At 41.3% G+C, this 15,294-nt stretch overlaps 1 protein-coding gene across 2 annotated transcripts; it reads right to left on the bottom strand.

The window, feature by feature from the left end:
* Positions 1–564: 564 nt before the first annotated feature.
* LOC137268364 (cytidine deaminase-like) lies at positions 565–14,639 on the bottom strand. Of its 2 annotated transcripts, none has more exons than XM_067802921.1 (5): positions 14,130–14,639; positions 6,447–6,563; positions 5,456–5,567; positions 3,908–3,965; positions 565–2,033 (listed from the first exon to the last, which is right to left on the bottom strand). In XM_067802921.1, the coding sequence occupies exons 1-5, from the start codon at positions 14,146–14,148 to the stop codon at positions 1,911–1,913; spliced, it is 429 nt and encodes a 142-aa protein (XP_067659022.1). In that variant the 5' UTR covers positions 14,149–14,639; the 3' UTR covers positions 565–1,910. The 2 variants fall into 2 exon arrangements, with proteins under 2 accessions (XP_067659022.1, XP_067659023.1); XM_067802922.1 differs by having other exon boundaries at positions 566–2,033; positions 14,483–14,639.
* Between the last annotated feature and the right edge of the window lie 655 nt (positions 14,640–15,294).

Below are 15,294 nucleotides of genomic sequence, written 5' to 3' on the forward strand. Positions count from 1 at the left end.
ATCATTGTGTGTCTTTAAAGTGAGTTGGGTGAGTGAGTGACTGAAATGGGTGTGGGTGAGTGAGTGATTGTGCGAGTGAGCGAGTATGGTTTTAGTCGCTTTTAGCAATATTCCAGCAACGGCTGCACCAGAAACGGACTTTGCAGACTGAAACCCATGTGGGAAACTGAAGCGGCGAGTGGGCGCTTTAACCATTAGACTACCCTACAGCCCCTTTAATGTCAGCATATAATAACACCATGGTGAAGCTGACCCGTGAAGGTCACGGGGTAGAATAGGCATTCAGCAACCCGTGCTTGCCATAAAGGCGACTATGCATGTCGTAAGAGGCGACTAACGGGATCGGGTGGTCAGGCTCGCTGACTTGGTTGACACATGTTATCGGTTCCCAATTGCGCAGGTCGATGTTCATGTTGTTGATCACTGCATTATCTGGTCCAGACTCGATTATTTACAGACCGCCGCCATATAGCTGGAATATTGCTGAGTGTGGCGTAAAACTAAACTCACTCACTCACTCACTCACTCATACTGAAGCCTACAATGATTAAACATAACACAAGACAACAATAAAAACTTATTTACTCAGCGGCAAACTCTTTGTTCGTCAAATCATGACTTACAAAAACTTTTAAACAACACATACATCTTTAACGCAACACGACAAAACAGAACAAATATATCCCAGCAATAGTAAATGCTGTCGTGGTCCTGGAAACCTAAAAAGCATTTGTTTAGAAAATTGTAAGCCAGCGGAAATCATACATGCACAAAGGGAATGGATGAGGATGTACATCGTTAGACACAGCTACTGACTGAAAAACACATCGTGGGGGATAACAGTACCTCTCCACTGATGACCTTCACATCGACAATGTCACTCTCTCATTTTTGAGGCAAACTTTGAGGGATTAGATAAACTAAATCTAAACAACGAACAAAAGCTCGAAAATCTGAAAAAATCACTGAACCAAGGCGAACACGCTTTTAGCAGCTAACACATGAAAATGCGCGTACTTTCTATTTAAACACCAACAACGTCGTGTTTCCATTTCCAAAAGATGTCCTAAAGACGTTTCATATTTTTCACAATTGTTTTGTCTCCGACGCGGTTATAGCGTACCTGCCGAATCCAATGTTGAATGTGTTGCAATAGGTCACAGGTCTCCCAGTCATTAATGTGACAAATTATATTTGACATTTTCAAATTAAGTTTCTAAGTGTGAGTGAATTTGGTTTTACGCCGCTTTTACACATATTCCAGCGATATCACGGCGGGGACACCAGAAAATGTGCCTCACACATTGTACCCATATGGGGAATCGAACCCGGGTCTTCGGCGTGACGTGCGAACGCTTTAACCACAAGGCTACCCCATCACCCCTAAGTTTCTAAAACAAATGCATCTGAACAGCCAACAACATAACAGTATTGTGTACATCACAAACGCACAAAAAACAAATTGTAACTAATAACTACATAAAATGAGAAATGCATGAATTTTCGACACTTTTGCCAATAAACACACGATTACAAGCAGACTAGGGGGCATTATTTACTGTCCTAGAATATACAGTTTACTCTGGATATAATGAATGTTGCATATAGGATGTTATATATTTGACACAGGGTTGCCAAAATGTTTTTCTAACCATTACACTTCCCTGGATAGAGCCAGGCTGGTTATAACGCACACAACAACCCTTCTAAGAACATGTTTCCATTGCCCCGTTTTGATTTGAATTTCGTTTGGCCACGTGGTCAACTGCGGTGATAAAATGATTACTCATTAGTGAGTGAGTTTAGTTTTACGCCGCTTGTAGCAATATTCTAGCAACATCACGGCTGGGACACCAGGAATTGGCTTAAAATTAACTGACTAGAATAGCTTTTCTTGTCAAATCACCAGTTTATGCAGCTCGCTCCCGTTGGAGATCGGTAGGTCCAAAGCAACAGGGAAGTAACTCCTTCGTTGTCATTATTTTGTACGTCATATCCGGTTTGGTCATTATTACATCGCAGTCGACGCCAAACTGCAACAGTTATATATAGTTTCAGAATCTCTTCGAAGCTAAAAATTACACGTTTACACGTACTAGTGAGTGAACGGGTTTAGTTTTACGCCGCACTCAACAACATTCCGGCTAAATGGCGGTCGTCTGTAAATAATCGAGTCAGGAACAGAGAATCCTGTGATCAATAGCATGAACATCGATCTACGCCAATGCGATACGATGACGTGTCAGCGATCCTGACCACGCAATCCCGTCAGTCGCCTCTTACGACAGGCATGGGTTACTGAGGATCAATTCTGAATCAGATCTTCACGGGTTTTAATACTGAGGCTTTGTATTCGCAAACTATATCGCTGAGGTCCTGAACAGGTGATGGAGATTTAAACCATCGATAAGTGGACCTTGGCAGCTGAAATGAAGTACGAGCTCTTACAACTGGTCTGTCTCATAATCCCTGAACTGGATTATCTCCCCTTTCCTCCAACCTGTTCTGTTACGTTAAAGCCCCTAAACAAAGCAAGTCTAGGTTTCCTAAGGCCCGGATGTCCCATCTCAGTGGGGTATCTTATTAATTTATTATAACTGGATAATCAATTAGCGCACACGTCTAAGCACTACGGCATGGTCAAGGTGCCGGTGTTTTCCCCTCGACCATGTCAATCTAAACAACATATTTTTTTTATCAACATCAACTCCTTACTCCGAGTTATTGCGGCCTCCCAATCCTTACGAGGTACCCACTCCAAGCTGGGTGGTTTGGGATACATAGTCACAAGTTTTGTCCAAGTTTACTGCACAATGCATGTGTTCATGTAGCCACCATCTGGTCATCTATAAAGGGATTCGTGGGTTCTCCTAAGTGCACAGGGCTGTACAGTACCTGTGTACTGTACACTAAGGATTATGACAACGCTGAAAGAGTCAAAGTTGACTCCTAGATTTTTTATACCCGGTCACAGGTAGGCTCGAACCCGATACCTCAACCTCGCTGGATCACCAGTCTGGCGCCTTAGGAAGCTCGCCTACCATGCCCCGGTATTTAATAGGAACATAATTTCAAAGGAATATTTTGTGTGTATCAAATTATCGATATCTTAGTTAGTCTACCGTGCAACCTGCACTGATTCGTCTGTGTGGGTAGTTTCTATGAAGCGTCACTCGACAATATTCTAATTTTATGCAGGAGGCTTGTAAATAGTCCAGTATGGCAAGCAAATTCTTATACATACGGACTAGGATAACTGTATATGGTGGACAACTTCTTTAATACTGGAACACGACGTTTCGATACAGGTTCTTCTATCGTTTTCAAAGTGTAAATGATACAGGGAGAGAACAGGCGATATATATACATAAACTAATTAACAAGTGATGATAAAGACAAAGGGTTAACAATGGATAAAAGGATAACATGGAAGCCAGTGGTGCACAGAGCCTAGTATAAATACAAGTAACGATGTGATGATAACTAAGTAAGCCAGTGAGGGGCATAGAGTGGGTTGTTTGTATAGTAGGCTAGAGTGGTTTGATGAGCTCATCGTAAGCTGTGGGGATGGGGTAACCTTGGTCTCTGTTAATCAGGGGTCGGTATCTTTTGATGTTGATTGCTTCAGTTAGCCTGATTAACAGAGACCAAGGTTAAAATAATGGCCCTGGTCCAATGGTACGTGACTGATATTGTAAGTAACCATGAGACAGGCGGGAGAGGCATAAATAATAACAACAGCAACGACAGCAACAGCAGCAAAAGAGTCAAATCTGATAACCGGAAATGCAAAATGTAAATTAATTTGTCTACCATTGAGAAATGTACCATTTCACTGCCTTCACGGCATTGTTAAGTCACATTTATATACACATAAGGACGAATAATGATAACAAATCAGGCTCACCTCCACCAGGACCTGTCGACATGCACCACACGGCGCAATGACGATTTCCTTCACATCACTGTTAATTAGACAATCATATATATATGGTTAATATCAATGGACCCATTCTCTTCCCACAGAGGTTACTTGTCATATCTTCCTACGAACCTCTGTTCTAATACGGCCATATTTCGCGGTTCTCGTAAAATCCCCTAGCGGCAAAAAAGGCAGCATATTTATCTCCCTTTTTTCTGTCCAATCAGAACACGTGTTACGTCGACTTAGATTCAACTTGACAAATGCAAGCAATGTGGAGAAACAAAAATGACGTGACTGAGTTCTGTCTAGAAGAAACAATTGAATATCGCGCTCGGGAAGAGGTTCGAGTTTTCACGATGTATCCTGAAATTACCGAGATCTTTCGAACGATCACTTTTGAAACAAGGTCACTGATTGCACTACTAAATCTGATTGCCTCCAATCACGAGTCTTGAACACTCGCACCATGAAAGGGTCGTATTAGAACAGAGGTTACGTAGGAAGACGTGACAAGTAACCACTGTGGGAAGAGAATGCAATGGGCAATGAATACACATTTTTCATGTATTACATTTCAGGGTTACTTTCTGTCAATTGGTTAGTCCATAATATAGTTTCAAAGAACAAAAACATTAAAATAACAAACAAACAAACAACTAAAAATTCATATATACTGACAGAAAAAACGAAACGCAACTCTTGCTTTTCGTCAACTTTCTTAATCAGAAGCCATAAACATGAAAGCTTTCTTTCATCAGATTTCATTTTTTTTCGAAACTTGCGTCTCTATTGCTGTTCAGTATGTCAATCGTCTTAAAACATCTTATTACCTAGGATAATACCCATACATCAAGGTAAAACATGAAAGCTAAATACTCACTGCTACCTCTACAATTAAATTACTACTACTACACTAATAGTGGAGAAACTACTACTACTACTACTACTACTACTACTACTACTACTACTACTACTACTACTACTACTACTACTACTACTACTACTACTACTACTACTACTACTACTACTACTACTACTACTACTACTACTACTACTACTAAAAGTGGAGAAACTACTACTACTACTACTACTACTGCTACTACTACAATAGTGGAGATACTACTACTACTACAATTACCGCGGACCCGTGAAGGTCCCATGCTTGCCATAAAAGGCGACCCAGCTTGTCGTAAGAGGCGACTAACGGGATCGGGTGGTCAGGCTCGCTGACTTGGTTGACGCATGTCATCGGTTCCCAATTGCGCAGATCGATGCTCATGTTGTTGATCACTGGATTGTCTGGTCCAGACTCGATTATTTACAGACCGCCGCCATATAACTGTAATATTGCTGAGTGCGGCGTAAAACTAAACTCACTCACTCACTCACTCACTATTACCGCGACTACTAATACAACAATATTTGACTTACCAACCTGAACATTGATACGTTTCGCAACTGAATGCGCTATACCTGATTTGAAATAACCACTTTTATGAGGTATTATCCCCTCTATTTTCACAATGTTACCTTGCAACTGCTATGGCCTTGAACCTCCGATGACCTTCTGACACGGCCTTGACAATGGCTGTTCTCTCTGCACAAATCGTCAGGCCACTTGAAGCATTTTCGACGTTACAGCCTGTTCAGGAAAAATAACATGACACTTACTAAACATTAGCACCAACAAAGAAACCTTGCTCGGTGACCATGTCCTGTTTGACTGGGCTCTGTCTTCAAATATCACAACATAAGCTGATATGTTGCAGAAACAGCGTGCGTGTGTGCTCACATACACTTTGTCTATATATTAAAATGAATATTCCTCACATTTCCCTCTTCCTATGAAAGGCAATCTTTCTGTTTGTACATTTAAAAGAGTCGGATTCAATGTAGGACCTGTTTTGTTGTTGAATACGCAAGTGAGTTAGTAACATGCCGCTTTTAGCAATATTCCAGCAATATCAGGACGGGGGACACCAGAAATGGGTTTCACATATTGTACTTATGTGGGGAATGGAACCCGGGTCTTCGGCGACACGCGTGAACGCTTTAACCACTAGGCTACCACATCAGGCTAAGACATCAGGCGGCTTCGACCTTGACCTAACATAGTTGTTAAAGCGTTCGACTGTCACGCCTAAGACCAGGGTTCGATTCCCTACATGGGACCAATGCATTTGTGAGGCCTGTTTCATTTTTTTCAAATGCCTGGCTTGTTTTTTGAAGCCTTGAATAAAGTGTCCTTAACTGGAACAGACTTTGAGCAAGAGACTCTATTTGGAATTTCTCTCAGAACGATCTGGACTGTCTCTACTAGGTCGTAAAGTGTTGGCACCAATGGTAGGGACTTGTGGAAACCAAGGTAACAAGACCATTAAAGTGTTTGTTATACATGTTTGATCCTTAAAACGAGTTAAAATGATAAAGTGAGGAAAACTTGTTCGTCTGAGATGCCATGAGCGTTTTTGAACGGCCATCGGTCTTATAACAGACCCTTATGTACATAACTTTGACCAACCTGTGAACACAGATCCGTCATCCGTCAGCAGGGCTGCCCCAACTGGGAACTTGCTGTACGGGCAGTGCGCCATTTTCTTCACCTCATGACTCGTCTTCACGAGCTGTTGAAGTTGTTCTGGAACAATAAATAGACTGTAAGGGTAACAAACTGTCATGGCGACAGAGGTGTATCTCTTCTGCTGATCCAACACCCAACGCAACACAATACCCACAATCTCTCGAGGTTAAAGGCGGAAAAAACTGTCTAATGGTTTGTTTGTCTGTTTGTTTGAATAAAAACGCAGTCAGCAGTTTCCCAGCCTGTAAATACCAAAAAGCAGACAATCCTGTGACTGATATCATCAGCATCGATTTACGCAGTTGGGATAAGATGAGATGTGTTCACCAGTCAGCGGGCCTAGATTTTCGAAGCTCTCTTAGCGCTAAGATAGTCGTAAGTGTCATACATTAACATTAACTTATGACTATCTTAGCGCTAAGAGAGCTTCGGAAATCTAGGCCCTGACCATCTGATCCTGGTGGTCGCATTTTACATAAAGCATGGGTTACAGAAGACAAACCCAATCTTTTACGGGTCTACTGGACTCGGTTGGTGTAAAACACCATACAAATGACATGAGACGAATTCCTGTACTCTTGTCTTGAATTGGTTCATTTTACATGTGGAATGAGCGTAAATTGATGGCTATTTCTTGAAATTCATAAAAAAGTGAAAAAGTGATTGACAGTTTGCTTCAGTTATTTTCCTGGCCCTTTGTTGTGACAATCAGGTGCAAGATATAATCAAGAAGGCAAAGTCATCAATATCCCCCGCAACGGCTCTTCATGAATATGACCACTAGTTATGATTATGTCAAATGTTTTGGTATCTATACGGCAAAGTGGAAGGAAGGATTTTTCAAGTTCTGCCCCAGAAAGGAGCACCACCACAAAATTCAGTCAAAGCCAAACCTGTTGACATGGAAACACAAACAATATTTGCATTCAGAATTCCAAAAATACCAAAAGGCACCAAACAATGCTCAACGCTTCTAAGGTTCTTCTCCGGAAAAGAGCACGAACACCAGTTTCATAACAAAGCCAAACGTGTTGCCATGAAAACGCAAAAAAAATATTTTATGCAGAAATCCAAAACTACCAAAAGGCATCAGTACGCTACCGGGTCTATCTATGTGCCAGGTTTGGTGAAGAAATAGTGAACGGTTTTAAAGATCTGCTTTGGAAAAGACGCACGGACGGAACGCATTTTAATAACCCCAACAAATATAAAATTAATGCTATAACTTTAGAATCATTTACAAGAAACGTGCTATGATTTCGTTAAAACGCACACTGCCTGTGATTGCCCGGATGAAGTCTGTCGTGATCCAGCAGGGCTGGGAAATAGAACCGGTTTACCCGTATTTACCGGTATTTACCGGTATTTACCGGTTTAGGTTGAAAAACTTTCGGTAGACGGAAACTGTTGATAAGGGTTATGATTAGGTTTGTATCAAAACTCCATCAAGCATACTGACTTTGTTGTCTTATTGCTTTATAAATCAAACCTTAACTCCATCATAAGTTAGTTGTTTGTTTGGAAAAAACCTCCAGCAATATACTACAACACATATCGCAATAAATGCTTTCGCATCGCAATATGAAAATTCTCTACAATATCAATCCCTATGATCCACATCTCACTTGACATTTAGCAGTGTACAACGCTTGTATTTGTTACAACGCCAGCATTTACGATAAGCATGTTTTTACTTAATATCCATTCTGCTCATACCTACACATGCCATTTATCCTATGCACCGTACACACTTGAAATGGAGTTCCTATAGACAGTATGTGCTATGTCTTGTACGACTATTTCTCGGATGGTTAAACGGGAAAATACCGAAGAAATGTTTAATAAAAAACAGTACACATAAAAGATATATGTTGCTATTTAAACAACTGCTCGACTCAGAGAGTTAAACAACTTACCAGTAATATAGTGGCAAGACGACGGATTTGGGAGTGAGTGAGTGAGAGATTGCTACCGCCCCTCCAAGTATATAAAGACAGTAGGAGGTTACCAACGTGGGTTTGAGTTTCATGCCGGGAAAAGTCCAGTCCTGTTCGGAACAAACATTGGATGCGAACCCATGATGTCTTGTCTTACAGCCTCCGTGGGTTGCTAAGGGGTAATATTTGGGGAACAGAATCCCAACAGGGCGTTAGGTCCCATCACTGTGATGTTTGAATAATGATGATAACTGTCTACTTTAGCCTTATATTATATTGTTCAGATTTTCAAAGCAGCCGCTCGTTGTGGCTGGATAATCGGGTTGTTCCGTCCGGCATTTTCTGTCGGGCCATCAAACAAACCGGACATGTTGGTCTAACCCTTTGCAGGACTCTGGGATATGTTATAAGAAACGAAAAACAAGAACAAACAACTCTGCTTGTACTACAATCTGATAATCATTTCTGGGACTAGATGTGTTATTTACTGCACCTTTTTATTCAAATATTTCTCACGTTCATGTTACTTTGAAATTTGAAATATCTGGGCACAGAAAAAAACCCGCAAAACATGTGTTAGTTAAAATGTTTTTGTTGTAAACCACCGTTTTTTTATGAAGGTGCAGAAAGGCAAAACGTGAACTTGCCTCTGTCTTTAGATATCGTAAGTTGTTAGCGCGCAATGTGACCGTCACTTGCGTCATTTGGAAAGGAGCGTTATCGCTCTCGGGTGAAAACGAATGTTCATTCTAGTGCATTCGGAACAACTGGTGTTGAGTCTTTCTCAGTTCAAGCCGGGATAATCTACTCTGTGCCGCTACAGTACCTTAAAGTCTCCCTGATGAGGTAAGCCCACAACCCAGTCAGGCATCAAGGCTGGCAATTTCAAAACGTTACCAGCCCCAAAAGGATTTAGACAGACTAGACTCCAAAATATGGTGAATTTTCTCAGATGGATGTAACATTTTAAAAAGGAAATACCAGACCATCGTAATGGCCAGATGTGAATTCAGACCGGCCGTCAGAAATCTAGCCCGTCTCGGCCGGTCGGTCTGACTTCACACATTGCAAACAGTCAAACCTGCATGAGGCGTTTGTTGAAATTACCTTATTAATAGACCCGTCGACAGTGTCAAAACAGTCAAACCTACATGAGGCGTTTGTTGAAATTACCTTATTAATAGACCCGTCAACAATGTCAAAACATAGAGTCAAAATTAAAAATGTCTACAAACATGTTCTATTTCAGCATTTCTAGTTCCTCCATGAGTACTGATAACGTCAAGCAAAAACTGAGAAACACGTACACTACCTTTGCGTCCTTCGTGTCCCAAATGGGGATATTTTAAATACAACAACATAATTTTGGGACATGTCACGAGGAATGGTTTCAAAACTATTTTGTTGAACGACACACTCAACATTATTCCAGCCCTCTTACGAGGGTTTGTAAATAATCGAGTCTGGGCCAGACAATCCAGTGATAACATGACAACTGATATACGATGACATGTTTAAACCAAGACAGCGGGTCTGACCACCCGATCCCGTTAGTCGCCTCTTTCGACAAGCATGGGTTGCTAAAGGCTGGTTCTAGTTTGGATCTGACCAAAAGTATACTCAGTATTATTACTAAGACAGATTTTATTTTCATTGGAAAATACGCCATTTAACAAAATCCCCTGAAGCGAATTATTTATACCAGAGGCCTCACGTTTTGTTAGCGTCTCTCAAAACTGGGCTCCAGTCTGAAACTGACCTCATTTCTTTTATCTGTTACTGGGAGATAAGAGGGTGTTTGTCAAACAGAGGTAAAGTACATGTTAACTCGCAGTGTATGGTAGCTGGGCGGATGTGACCCAATATCATGTCAATGACATATTATGTAAGCATGTGTCGCCGGGCTGTCATTGACCCCTTTTTGTTTGCACCAGAATGCTTCGTCACAGATCGGCATGCCGTTGCCGCAGGATCGTTTTGAAAAAAAAAAAACAAAATCGGAAATTTGATATAACAGGAGACATTTGATAATGAACTTTGATAACGTCCAGTCGGACAAACACTGGCTCGCGGTTCTATCAGTCCGGTCACTGTTGTTGACATTTAGTAAATCTGTGTGAATGTGTTTGAATATGTGTGAACATGCCCTGTATTGCTGCTTGCTACTTGCAAATTGTGAACACTGTACACCAAATTATATTTTTGTGATTGGGGATGACATATATTTTATATTAACAGATATTTTATTTGGGATTTCACTTTCTCAGAAGAGTACCAATCCTAGTGCTTTAGTCCATTCCGGGACCCTCACCTTCAGTCAAACACCAAGTCCATCGCCCAACCCGCTCAACCACCATGACTTCCACAATTGTTCGAATCCCGGATGAGACTCAACCCCAGAAAGTACTAGAATTTGTACTTGACTGAGAAAGTGTAATCCTAAATACAACACGTTACATTTGACCATTTTTCAAATGGAAATGTGTAATTATTTTATATTAAGCTGTCAGTTGTATGACAACTGTAGTACAAGATATATATGAAAGATTATCAGTCTGTCAATATGTCAGTAATCATCAAAATGTGCAACGATAACACACACGCTTGGAAACAGGGCGCATTTGTAGTCCCAATCCCTTCCTTCGAAGACAATGGTTAGAACAAAATAATATATGTCTCATCATAAAAAAAGGCATTTGTTATATTGCGTACATTATCAACGCTGATGTCCCAGGTCCGATCCAAGATGGAGGCGCCGAGGCTCCGGCATCGAGGTGCGTAAATTTGCATAGTATCCTTGGACAAGATACTTAGATCCACACTTTCTCAGTTCACCTTGCTGTAAAATGGGTACCCGTGGGGATGTGCTGGCAATGTGTGTTTAATGTTCGACTGAAGGTATATCCAGGTTGGTTGTTTAACGCCGCTCAAGGGTTTATTAGGCTTAACATGTTATATGTACTATCATGTCATGGTTTGTCGGTGTCCGATACTTCACATCCGTAAACGCAGCGGCATATATTGTTATAGTTTCATAGAGTCTTCCATACTTTCTAAATATGTTATGCATGTACACAGGATCAAAAGGATCACTGTCCGAGGCACTGACTTTGTCCATTACAGTTTGTACGAAGACTTCCAGAGGAGACAATGTCGCGCACATGTTTGTTTGTGTGTCAGTTGTTCAGTGTAGGACACAGCACATTGCAGCTGTATGGTGGCGGTCTGTAAATAATCGAGTCTTGACAAGACAGTCCAGTGATCAACATCATGAGCATCGATCTACGCAACTGATCGTCGATACGATGACATGTGTCATCAAACACGTGTTTTGTTTGTTTGCTTCTTGAATAAAAACGCACTCTGCGGAGTAATGACAGCAGGCTGTAAAAAACAAAGACCCGAGAATCCTGCGACTGACATCATCAGTACTGATCTACGCAACTGGGATACAATGTGTCAGTCAAGTCAGTGACCCTGATCCCACGATCCCGTTAGACGTGTCTTACGAAAAGCGTAGGTTTCTGAAGACCAGTTCTGGGTTGGGGAGTTGGATGAATGATATAATGTAAAGCTATTTGAAGATCATTTTACTAAATATGTTTTACGTTGGACTCTTTTTTCGACGTGTTACAGTGGGACTTTGACGTCAATGAAACTAACGCAACCAAGTTACTAGTGTACTTAAATCAGAACGATCTCAGTCTCTTCACAGGTGTGAATAATTTCTTGCTGATAATAAATACCTTATTATGTGGAGCACATGCAGTTACATGCGTGACTGTTTAAAATATCAAGCAAAGGCTACCTGCATACAAAGGTTTGCCTGAATGTTATTTAATGCCACACCCAGCAATATTCCAGCTTTTTGGGCGTCAGTCTGTAAATAATCGAGTCTGGACCAGGCAATGCAGTGATTAACACCATGAGCATCGATGTACACTTATGGGATAAGGTGACCTTAGCAGTAACATGTTTGCTGTTTATTGCTGCACATCAGCAATATTCCAGCTATGTGACAACAGTATGTGAATAATCGAGTCTGGACCAGATACTCCAGTGATTGGCACCACGAGGCTCAGTAGTAACAAATCTGTTCTTTTAAGTGAGTGAGTGAGTTTGGTTTTACGCTGCTTTTAGCAATATTCCAGCGATATCACGGGACACCAGAAAATGGGCCTCACACATTGTACCCATGTGGGGAATCGAACCCGGATCCTCGGCGTGACGAGCGAACGCTTTAACCACTAGGCTTCCCCACCGCCCCTGTTCTTTTAAGAACGCTGCTTGTCCCAATATTATTTAAAGCTATATAGCAGTCTGCGTTCGGATATTTGTGAAGTGAATGAGTTGTAGGCCGCTATTGGCACTATTCCAGCAACATGACGGAGGGGAGATATTAGTGAATCAAATGGTTTGCGCAGCATAGAGAAAATGACCAGTTTTCTTACACGCATGCAAATCGAGCAAAGGTTAGCAACGTACTTTCCTCGCTTCGGTTCGAAAAATATTTTTCATGTCAAAATGAAATATCGCCACCATCAAAGGTATACACCTATTTTAATGGTTTGTACTGCGGCACAAACCGCGCTCAGCAAAGGATACCAGTAATGGACTTGACACGTTGTAATACCAGCCCTCCCTCACCTCCCTCCCTCCCCATACCCACCCACACCCGCCCCAAAACACTTTTGCCTTTCAAAGAGGCTAATGGGACACATATCTGTGTCTCCAACCGTAGGATCCGATCGTATAAGCGAAAAAACTGGGGGTGCTTATCACCAGGTAATGCGTCTGTAACACGCTGACATGATGTACACACATATTTGCATTGAAACAGCCACAACATGTTTGCCTCAGTAGTGTATCAGTAGTGTCTACGGAAGCAGGATTGCCCTCACGCTTACTCTCTGAATATATACAATTTTGATTGTAAATTATATAAACTGACAAGGAGCCCCAGGAACGCAGAGATTCAGAGCCTGGGGAAATCTAAACTTGCTTTAGCTTTAGCATTGCAGAGAGGGAAATATTGTGGTTCGGGGACTGTGAGACAGACTATCGGTGTCTATACCAACTGTTAATGTCGAGCTGATCTGGGTGAGGGACAGCAACTGGGTTGACCTACATGAATATTCTATATATCAGAACAATACCCAAATGACCCATAATCATTTCGGGAACAAAGATAGAAATACCTGCGTAAATATTCGTATCCCATTCAGCTGTTCTGCAGATTTTTCGGAATAACTTTACTCAAAGAAATAGAGACAAACATGGTTGTTCGCTGAACACTACCGGTTCACTAAATTCACTGAAAGTGAAAGATAAATATTTGTGATTTTAACTGTAAGGATGTGTTCAGGATTTGAAACCAAATATCAAATAGCAGCCAAACTAGGAAAGTTATAATTATGTTAAAAAATATTTTGTTCTAAATTTCGGTATTTCCATAAAATGTTGGAAACCGAAAACCGTAATTAAAAGTGGGATATTTTAAATGCAGTTTGCAACAAATTTGGGGCCGAAAAACAACTCTCTTAAAAGATCTAAACATATCTCCGAGTATATTACCATGACACTAAACAGAAAGTTGACAGTGAATGGAATTTAACAATAAACTTCTTCAAATTCGAAGGTTTTAATTACTGCAGATATGCTGATCAGTAAGTTCTTCTTGGCTTACCTTCACTGTATCCAGGCATGCCAGAGTCTGATCCGTGTGTGACTGATGTCAACGAAAATTCACCGTTTTGACTGTGTAAAATCGTTCACTGGGATGGGCTGACTTTTTATTCCAAAGGGCGATAACCCTGCTTGAGCACCCATCGGAGTAGCTGGTATACGATGACACGTGTCAACCAGGTCAGCGAGCCTGATCCCTTAAGTTTAGCATGAGTTGCTGAAGATCAATTCGAACCCCTATCTTCACGGGTGGGTGTCCTTCAGCATGCCTTTATCATGGATCTGTGCCTCTGATCACATGCAACGTAAAACAAACAACTTTGCAGATTCTGATACCTTTCGGCATGCACTTACCGAAACAAATTATCAAAAATGCCAATTCATCCTATAAAGCTGAAAAAAGACGCGATGAACAAAAGCCTGTGAAATCGGAGTTCAAACGATTCACTAAATTACCCCCAGCGCTGGGGTAAAAGTGGTTTCAACAGCTGTGCTGCGCTGAGCTCTTAACGCATGCGCAGTGAGTAGGTTCGCGGAGCAAGAGACAGTATGCCTGCCAGGAGTATGAGGTCATGAGCAGTAGTCTAATCTTGATTGTGTACATAAACATGTTGATTGCGATAACTTGTTGATGGCTGTCTGTCTACTGAATATGGCTAACTGCTGTTAGTGGCAATATGCAATGCACTTCAGTCACTGACCACACGCAATTAACGCCTAATTCATAAACAAAGAGCCGGCTAAACGTATCGGCAAATGAACCAACGGTCAATGAGAAAGGTTCGTTACTTTTGAGAGCACAGTCACCGGCTCTGACTGGGTTCGGTATCGCGGCTGCTTCGTTTGCTTTGCGATTAGACGCTTATAATTTTGTTTATTTGTTTATTTCTTATTCAGCAATCCATTTATATATCATGAATAAGTGATAAGTGTGTTTTAATTATGTTTGATTTTTGGGTTGCATGTGACCTTTAAATAACGTAGAGATGCAACAGTTGGTTTAATCTGCCAGCGCAGCAGCATGAACACAGTGGTGGGAGGATTGTAGGTATCGACCATTTCCGGTCATCTCGACGGAAGCCGTCAAATCTGATTCGTCCACGTTGCAAGGTTGCATTTGGGTAGGACAGCTTGGAAGTCACACCCAAAATACTTTCACTTTCCAT

The sequence above is a fragment of the Haliotis asinina genome, chromosome 16, assembly GCF_037392515.1.
Source record: "Haliotis asinina isolate JCU_RB_2024 chromosome 16, JCU_Hal_asi_v2, whole genome shotgun sequence".
NCBI lineage: Eukaryota > Metazoa > Mollusca > Gastropoda > Lepetellida > Haliotidae > Haliotis > Haliotis asinina.

What these genes read in the sequence shown, in the direction of transcription:
- LOC137268364 (XM_067802921.1), bottom strand. An exon ending in TGACGGATCTGTGTTCACAG is followed by an intron (nt 5,568 to 6,446) that starts GTTGGTCAAAGT and finishes TTTCCTGAACAG; the next exon opens with GCTGTAACGTCGAAAATGCT. An exon ending in GTCGACAGGTCCTGGTGGAG is followed by an intron (nt 2,034 to 3,907) that starts GTGAGCCTGATT and finishes TAACTGTTGCAG; the next exon opens with TTTGGCGTCGACTGCGATGT.